Source organism: Poecilia mexicana, unplaced genomic scaffold (genome assembly GCF_051168715.1).
Source record: "Poecilia mexicana isolate PSO_F unplaced genomic scaffold, ASM5116871v1 scaffold_20, whole genome shotgun sequence".
NCBI lineage: Eukaryota > Metazoa > Chordata > Actinopteri > Cyprinodontiformes > Poeciliidae > Poecilia > Poecilia mexicana.
In genome coordinates, this window is record NW_028263389.1 from 2,816,770 (window position 1) to 2,826,457 (window position 9,688).

Below are 9,688 nucleotides of genomic sequence, written 5' to 3' on the forward strand. Positions count from 1 at the left end.
GGAAATGTTTTTCAGGTGATAGGCTGAATTTGTAACTCTGGTGGTTCAGGTCTTTTTCCATCACCACACCCAGAATTCAAGCCTGATCACTGGTTTCTGACTGAAGCTGTGTGCTGACTCTAGATTGTTCCTCTTTAGGTCCAAAGATGATAACTTAAAGACAATAAGCATCTAAACACAATATTAAACACAGTGTCAGGTTCTGGTCTGGGAGCTTCAGTCTCTCTGCAGAATAAATGTTTCCCTCAGTGGTTACCACCATACAGCTATGTTCAAGCCTGCAGTAACAACCAAACACTTCCAGTCAAAGTGAATCAGAGAGAAACTGCACACAGACTAATTCTATGAGCACTGCATCAATCCCTTTAGCCTTGAATGTTCTCTTTCATTTTTCTTTGTTCCTGTTTGATAAACGTTGTTTTAGGCAGCAGACAAGACAGATTTTGATCTAATGAAGGGCCATTTGGAAGTGTTCAATCAGCATGGAGAACGTAGCTATGTACGCACACAACTTTACTATATATTGTCCCACCTGGAGACATGGAGATACATGTTAAAACACCATGTTAGACATACAGAACACATGTTCTCTGCCTTTCTTTTTGTGATTTTTTGGGGGGTGATAACAGATCAGAGTGACTTGAACAAATTTCTACCTGCTCACTGGAGCAGCGTTTGATACATTACTGTGTGAAAGAGGTTTAATAAGAATTAGACATTTTATCCTCGTGGGCCAATAACCTTTGGAGCCTGTCTACCTTCTGAAATAAATGGAGCAGTCTGAGATTTTCTGTCTTTGATTAAGTTAAATTCATCTTCCTGCAGACAGGATTCAGTCTTACTTTAGTGGCTGATTTATTTGGTCTAGTCAGTGTGGAGGTCATGTGGACTTGAGACAAGTAGCAGCAAATGTTAAACCTTCACTGATTTAATGAAGAAATGAAATGAGACATGATTGATGTCCTGAAACCTAAATGTGTAAAAAGCACATTGTCACAGTTTGTACTTTTTAAAGGCCTCCCACTGAACCAAGGACAAGGCTCTGAATAAAATCTGAGGACTGAGCAACAGTGAAACATTTAGTTCAGATTTTTAGCTGTGTCCAGATGTGGCCTCTTGGGTCTGTGGACAGAGGTGTTATAGACACACAGAAATGCTGTAAAAGGCTTTAACAAAAGGCTGAGGCAATAAGTTTGCAGTGGAAAGTGGAGACTGCCAAGTCTTGGAGTGTGTTTGCCAGAGCAGCAACGTTTGGGTCAAGATTGTGAAGTTTTCTTCCAGATCCTGGCTTCCTTCCATCGTAGTTCTGCTGCAGGCCGACCATGAGCAGAACATAATCTCCTCTTTAAATGATTCTTCTCTTTATCCGACTGCAGCTCAGCGTTCCCCCATGTTGGTCTCTGCTCTGATGGATTGATCTGTTTATTATATTCCTCATTGATTTAATGATTGTCAGGTTTCTGTGGTTGTTGCTGGAGATCTCAGAATCCCTGAAACGTCTTAATATCACCTGGACCTTCTGTGAAGCTCATAGTCATCACAGTAGAAAATTAATTCTCTATAATGATGAATTGGTGGAGAAAAGACTGAAGATGACGACGTGTTGTTCACACAGAAGCTCCTCTGTGGTCCCTGTCTGCTCTAACATGCTTTATGAGCCTCCAGCCATGTAGAGGCCTGTGTTTTCAGTTGGAGCTGCTTCAGGCAGCTTTGTGTCAAGTTACTCCTGCCAGAAAACAATTTCCTCAGCAGGACCTGACAGAAATAGACATGACACAGTGTTGATTTATCAAAACAAGATCATTGTAGGGTAGTGAGCTGCAGATGATACCTCAGATGATGGAGGAAGACCATTGACGTTCACGATGCTGAACTGGACTAAAGTTAACATTGGCAGCTCCTCTGTTCATTAGCAATGTTTTCACTCTGAAGAAGAGGCTGTGGTTCAGTGGACCCTGCCCAGAACCAAATGACCTTAGCCGTCTACAGTAGCTTACAGGCTATGATGCCAGCAACCGTAACTGGGAATAAAAACAGCCAGAGAAATGAACTGTGCACCAGAGGGTTGCTGAGGTTTTAGTGGAACCACAGTATATCCCTTCTGAATGTTGACTATAGTTTACTACTCTATAGCAAAGGCAAACAGGGCAAAATCACTCGGTTAAAGACGGAGGAAGAGTTTCCAAGGTTTGGTTCTGCAAAGCAAAGACGAGTGACGGCTGTGAGGAGCCGTGGGAAAATTGTTTGTCCTCCTGAGTTACAGCAAGATGCTGATGTTACTGAAGGGACAACAATCTTTACCTTTGACCCAGTCATCGGATGATCATGTAGCTCCGTACAGAGTCAGGTTCAGGAGACACACCGTTAGTCTGGCTGTCAAATCACTGGATCATTAGAATCTTTAATAAATTTGGCACCTGGGTTGAAAACTAAACTAGTTTCAGTTTTGTTTCACAGTTTCGTCTTGTCTCTCAAGAGCAACAAGATCTGTTGAACTGACTCTTGGTCCATGTTAGTTGTCCAGTTTCTGTAATAAATGAATCAAAGCACCTTAATTATATTCGAATGCAATCATCTCTTCTTCTTGTTGTTCCCTCAAAGCTTCCAGGAGTACAAAGCTCTGCAGATCCTGATTGGTCTGCTGACTGAGCAGCCTGAAGAGGTCCTGGTCAATGTAGTGGGAGCTCTGGGACAGTTTGCTCAGATACCAGCTAACAAGTCCATCATCTGCAACGGTGGGGGCATGAGGGCTCTCATTAATCTGCTCAATGGAACAAACCAGGTATATAACATTGGTTCTTCCTGCAGTTCTTGTTCAAACTCAGTTATTGGTCCAACATCTGCTCTGTGTCATTTAACCAGGCTCTACTTGTAAATGTAGCAAAGGCTGTGGGAGCTTGTGCCACAGAAAGGGACAACGTGGCGTAAGTTTATCTCTTCCTTTTCAATGTTTCATGCTCTGCTTATATTTACAGTAGATCCATGAGGCGCCTGTTAAAATGTGATTAGTGGCTTATTTCCCCTAATCAGTGAATCAGCCCAAACTCACTCCTGGCTGTTTATTGATGTCATGTGTTTTTACAAGGAAATGAGACCAATTGTAGGATGTAAACACAGCCTCATTAACCTGTCCTGGGCTGCTGCTCAGAAAGATTCCTGTAGTTTTCATTGGGAGCTGTGCAGGTAGGCGTCTCTTTCATCCTTAGCCCAATGACCGATTTTAAAAGCTTTGTTTATTGTAGCTGCTGTGTTAAATATGGTTGTGGTTTCATTCTCAGTGTTTTACTATAGCCATGCGGTCACTGAGCTGCTCAGACTAACGTGCCTAAAGCCCTGCCCCGTCCAAAACTCCACGGCTGGAAAACCCAGAGAAGCAGTCCAGAGCGGTGGCTTTCTCTCTGCATTTAACCTCAAGCATCATGGAGCTTCCATCTGCACCTCATCGCTTTTATAAACCTGTTCCAGGCTATAAGAGCTGCCTTAATTATCACTGGGCAGAAATATCACTGAACCTGTGAGTTTATGGTGTTAATTAGCTGCTTCTGCTGTGGTACAACTCTGTTACATTGGGAAACAAACAAACCCTGGGCTGGATAGAAATGAAGCCTGTCTAAATAAAGCTGCTGACTGTGGTAAACTTGACACAACCAGAGACGTCTATTACATCAGATCATCATGTTCTCCATGTTCTACATTTTTACAGCAGATCTTCCGGTCTGTCAGCCTCCATCTGTCAACAGAGCTCTTATTCAAACAACCTTTGTCTGGATGTTGGGCCCGGTGGCTTGTTTCCACACATGTTGAGTCGTTTGCAGAGCAATTAGCATAACTCACAGTAGATATTTATTCCAAACCAGAACTGACAGAAATGTTTGTCAGATCACCAGTTTTAGATGATGTATTGCTGATGATGATGTGTGATAAAACCCAATCAGCTGCAACATGTTTGTCCCTGCTGGACATCATGTTACCAACAAAGTTTCTGTTCTCAGATCAAACCTTCTGCTGGTCACCACAGTTCTTCTCTCATCATGATCCTGAATCAGGTCCATGATCACTTCCCAGTTTTCCATCAGATCCTCCTGTTGTTTTCATTCTCCACCAGTGTGTGGTTAATGGCATCACACTTCCTCCAATGAGTCCAGTGGAAGAACAAGAGTGAAGACGGATTTTTAATGCCTTCAACGTCTGTGGTCTCCCCTATAATCCGTCACTGTCAGCTGCAGCTTCATTGAAATCTGTTTCCTAGCTTCATCATGGGAAGATGGAGCCGTTTTGGAGGATGATACGAAGCTTCACTTTAATTTTTGGTCCTGGACTGAAGAGGCCCTGCAGACTGGAGTCTGATGTTCTGATCCCTCTGGACTGATTTCTGTGCAGAAGGAAGACAGATGGAGCAGAGGACGTCCCTGATGAGCGTCTGCTCATTGCAGTCATGAAGACACTGTGATTAGGGAGCGTTTAGGTCATTATGACAGCATCAGTGTGGGCTTTGTTGGTTGAAGGACACATGGGGAACATGTTCCATGTTTTTATAGCAGACAATGGAGGGTCTGTGGTGTAAATCTTTGACCTCTCAGAATCAACTCCAGTTTGAAACCAGTCATGTAAATGAGATGAAATCAAACTGCTCCTTCAGAAAATTCACTCAGACTTTCTGAAATACGGAGCCACCTGTCTCTGGTTCTGTTTGTCTTGGGAAGGAGTCAAACAGAACTCCCTTCTAATTCAGGAAAGGAGTTTCCCATATTTGCCAAAACATGAAGTTTTGGCAAACATCAAGTCAAAGTTTGTCTCAGCATCTATTTATAAATCCATGTAGGAAGAACTAAATCCAGATGTGTGCTGGTTGACCTCCGACCTGAGCTTTTCTGAGATTTTTGTGGAAAATGAGTAGAGAGTGGGTGGGCCACAGACCCTTTAAAAGATCTAAGTGGGAATAAAAAGTGCTGAAATCAATTTCTGCTTCCGTGCTGTTTAGTCATAGTCATTGTTTAATCTGCTTCTGGTCGGTCTGATGGAGACAAATCTTCACTTTGATTTGATTTTACAATGAAACGATTCTCTGTGTTTGCCTCAGAATCATTGACCAGCTTGATGGAGTCCGCCTGGTGTGGTCACTGCTAAAGAACCCCAATGCAGAAGTTCAGGCTAGTGCTGCATGGGCCATTTGTCCGTGCATCGAGAATGCAAAGGTAAAGTAAAGATACGTCTTTGTAGATCTGGGAGACATTAAGTCCATTATTGTTCCTCATCTATGCAGAATGTTTGCCTCTTAAATCATCTGGTCCACACATTTATCAATCATACATTTTCACATTAAAGGCTTGTCTCAGTCAGAAGGCAGAAGCCTGTTTCTGTCACCCAGCTTGTCTCTCAAGCTGCTGCTTCTGCTGGGAGGTCAGCAGAGGCAGAGCTGTGTCAGCAGAGGCTTACATGAACCCTGGGCTAATATGAAGCAGAGGAGCTTCCTTGGCACACTGGGACTGATGAAGTGAGGAACAGACTGAGAGAAAGTCTGTAATATCCTGTGGGTCTGATTTCCTTCCTGAAAATCTTCCCTCAACATGCTGAGAGATGGTGGACCATGCAACTTCTGTGAAGCCACTTCTACAATAAAAACACTATGAAACTGGAACAACTACATGACTATAAATGCTGCTTATATCATTTTAGCTGCTGCTATGTTTACTTCAACATTAAGAGCTTTTGTTGGTCGATTTTCTGTCATGAAAACAAAAGATCTTACCTGCATTTAGACATCACTATAACTAACACTGCATGTTATAATATATCTTTGTCTACAATATAAAGGCCAGACCATCTGCTGGAACATAATTTGTCAGACATTAGCTCAGTTTATATGGAGCTGTTTTGTTACATCAGAAGTGAAATCATGAAAAATTTTAAGACATTCAATCAGAACAGAGCGATCCGACCCACTCAGTCAGTATCAATAATCATAAACACATTAGCAGGGTTGTGGTTTTACCCTTCTCTTCTCAACAACAGGTGTTATTTGAACATCTGCATTCTAGTTTTGAGGGAGCTTCATAAAGACAGTTTCTTGGTGTTTTTATGGACGAGGCAGTGACGAGCTGAACCTGATCCAACTGCTTTATTGCCGTCTTTGTTTAGACAAAAACCCAAAATGTTGAGTTGGCAGATCGGTTGTAAATTTATGACAGAACAGTGGTATAAATGCATATAAACTGTTCTAATACTTCATGCAGTGATGTTGCTGCTCTGCAGACACAGATATCTACAGGAGCTACACCAACTGTCTGTAGGTTATTAACTGGAACTGATTTTATTCAGTAAAATGAACCAAACTACAGAGCAGCAGGTCCTTCCAATCAAGTAAACACACCCCTCTCAGTTCCACATGATGAGTTGTGTCATTAATCTGCCTGGTTGCAGAAGCACATTTAAATGCTCGGTTGATTTTTCCTTTGCATGTGAGCAGTGTAAGTCCTAGAAGTCTGATTGGTGCAGAGAAGAGCCTCAGAGCGTTCTTCTGATCTCAGCTTCATATCAAACACAACTGATAATGTGTTTTCTATTTCATTTCATCCTGAGTAAGAGTGGAGGGGGAGGTTAGCAACAAATGTCTTTCCAAGTGCAGCGTCTTAATGCGGCAGCATTAAGAACTGGGGGCCCGTCCGGGGCATGAAAGGGATTCTGGGTAGTCTGTGGCAGCTGGTGGCTTGAGAGAGCTTCCTCTGTCGCAGGGACTCCCAGCCAGCCATCATCAGTATTCCTGAGGAAAAGCTTCCTGTGTGTCGGGGGTCTGTGGCCCTGGCAGCTCCCTCACTGGCCTGCACTGTGCACACGCCTCATCCTCTGGCATGGCATCACAGGGCCCATACACTGCACTGACTCCTGATCCCAGCTCTGAGTTCCCTGGTGGAGGGAGGAACACTAAAGTACATCCAGTTCTCCCCCAGGAGTCGACAAGCCAAACTGCAAATCAGCTTCTGCTTTTTATCTTTGCTGAATTTCATCAAGTTGCTTGATTTAACCAGAAAAATGAAGAAAATCAATTGACTTTTCTGGTCGGCAGCACAGAACCATGCATCGGCTGCTGACATACAGACGATGTTGAAACAGACTTGACTTCAGTCGACTTTGTGTTTTCCATTCAGTCATCCAAAATTAATGCTTTGAAAGATATTTCATCTGCATCTTAAAAGCCCTGAACATTACAGACTGAGCCACCTTCATGTGTTCTTCTATGGCAGTGATATGGTATGTTGAGTTTTTAAACATCAGCCTGCTGCTCCAAGTTCTGCTGAAAGCAGCCTCTCTTCCTCTGTGGTTCACTCTGTTTGGTAGGAATCTCACCACAACTGGTTCAGAGACTTGCGGTACCAGGAACTCAAAGCTGGAGGGCACAGAGTCCTCACTGTGGAACAAAGTTTTACATGTTCCTTTAAATCTCTAAATCCAGTTTCAGAATCATTGGGACAAGTTATGATATAGGAAGGAAAACTCAACAAACCAAACAAACTGCAGGATAGGTTTGGACTGATTCCAGTTCTTCATCCAGATTTCCTAAATGTTATTAACTTAACCTGCCCTCCTCTCCTTTTCCACATCACTGTCCCTCCATTGCATCGTCTCCTGTGTTGACCTTCACTGAACAGCAGCTAATGTGTGTCTATGTGACTGCAGGACGCCGGGGAAATGGTTCTCTTCCTGATTGGTGGACTCAAGCTGATCATTCAGTTACTGAAGTCACCAAGCAACGAGGTGCTGACGAGCATTTTTGCCGTCATCGCCAAACTAGCCAAAGACAAGGAGATCCTGGGTGTCCTCTCTGATCGCGGGGTTGTCCCGCTGCTGGCCGGGCTGACTAGCACAGTAAGAACATGTCACTACTGACAACAAAACAGCTTTTACTGTCTGAATACCAAGATTTTGTCTGGTTTACAGTCAGGTTGAAGTTTAGCTGGTGTTTTGCTTCCAGTTTCTTCAGATATCAGCTGATCAGGAGGATGTTGTTGGTCAAAAATTTCTTCCTGTTCTCCTCTCTACAGACCGATGTCAGACTTCGCTGCCACCTGGCCGAGGCCATCGGCCACTGCTGCACGTGGAGCTCCAACAGGGCATGCTTTGTTGAACATAAAGCCGTTGGCCCTGTGGTTCATTACCTGGAGTCGAACGACAGTTCACTCCTCCTTAACACAACCATGGCCCTGTACCAACTGTCCAAAGACCCCAACAACATCATCAGCATGCATAAGGAAGGAGTCGTCCAGGTCAGTTGGGCTTCCTCTTTGACTGGATACCTTCATTAAGTCCTTATTCGTTGCTCACTTCCAGTTTCCAGTCTGTTTCACAGTCTTGAAGCTAATTTTAGCATAGCTGCATTGAGGAAAATGTGCTTTGGTCTCCTGCCGCCCTTGTTTCAGTGATGTGTGAAAAACACAGAGTAATAAACTTTGAGAGGCCGAGACTATTTTCAGAGCCTTTGACCGATGGAGCAGAAACAGTCGGTGGAAACAAGTCTCCACTTTCCAGCCATCATGGGAATTGAGAAAAGCAAACAGCTCAGTGTGTGCAAAGTGTCAACCCTGCACTGGACCCTAGATGCCATTGCAGCACAAGGCAAATGACTGTAACTGGGGGCAACTGTTGCTAAGGGCTGTTGCTGGACCTCAGGGCAGAATGCAGCAGCAATATGTTTCAGACCAAGGACTGATGGAGAAATGGCTGGGAGCTGAAACCCATCCATGGTTCTGTTTATTTTCCTCACAGTTGGTTACATCCACCAACCTTTTCATTGAGGCCATCATGTCTTCCAACTAGGAGCTCGTTCTGTATTTTCCTGCTCAACTCCACACACTCTATTTGTGTCTCACAGTAAAACAGATTGAACGTCAAGACGATGCTGTGACTGAAGTCTTATTATGAAGGATAAAATGTTCATGTTTCAGCATGTTGGTAAAACCTTTTCTGTCTGATCCTTTCATTAAATGAGGTTTTACAGAAAAACTACCACATAAAAATCCATCTGTGACCACAAGTGTGTGAAACTGCCTCCCAGTACCAACTGGACTCTAAACTCGGAGCTGGTTCTGCAGCTGAAGCCAGATGTTCCCATGTTCATTGAACTGGTTTACTTGAACTCAGAAGCAGCAGCCATGATGGTTCAGCTGAACTGAACCTCAAAGAGTTCAACCCAGTTTACAAAAGCTGCTGAAATCAAATGTGTTTAAAGTTTGAGCCGCATCAGAAACTGGATTGTTCCTTTATTTGTCTATATTAGTGTGAAACACTCCTCCTTTTTACTGTGTGTGTGTGTGTGTGCGTGTGTGTGTGTGTGTGTGTGTGTGTGTGCGTGCTTGTTATTAATGTGGCAGCTCACAGTTGCAACACTTCGCCATGAGGTATTTTTGGACTTTAAAGAGCTTAATCACCAAAGACCTTGTAGCTGCAGCAGCTCAGCATTTTATCTGAATGTCAGACATGGAAACACAACACAGATCGCCTCATTGGTCAGATTGAACTTCATCTCAGCTCTTCTGAACAGGGATGCTGATACTAACCTGTCTGAGTCCAGAGGAAACACTGTGTGGGAGCTTGTCCGTCTCCACAGCTGAGTGTGTTGCTCCAACTCTGGACTTCATGATTTAGTGAAATCATATTTTTTTCTTTTTCTGTTGGATAAATAATGAAAACAACC

At 43.5% G+C, this 9,688-nt stretch overlaps 1 protein-coding gene across 1 annotated transcript; it reads left to right on the top strand.

Annotated features, from left to right (window-relative positions):
* The first annotated feature begins 482 nt into the window (after positions 1–482).
* On the top strand, positions 483–8,686 carry LOC148153308 (outer dynein arm-docking complex subunit 2-like). The gene is made up of 6 exons (XM_088001619.1): positions 483–499; positions 2,602–2,782; positions 2,863–2,924; positions 5,081–5,195; positions 7,675–7,863; positions 8,040–8,686. Exons 1-6 carry the CDS (start codon positions 483–485, stop codon positions 8,298–8,300), a joined length of 825 nt encoding a protein of 274 aa, XP_087857745.1. The 3' UTR covers positions 8,301–8,686.
* Positions 8,687–9,688: the final 1,002 nt, after the last annotated feature.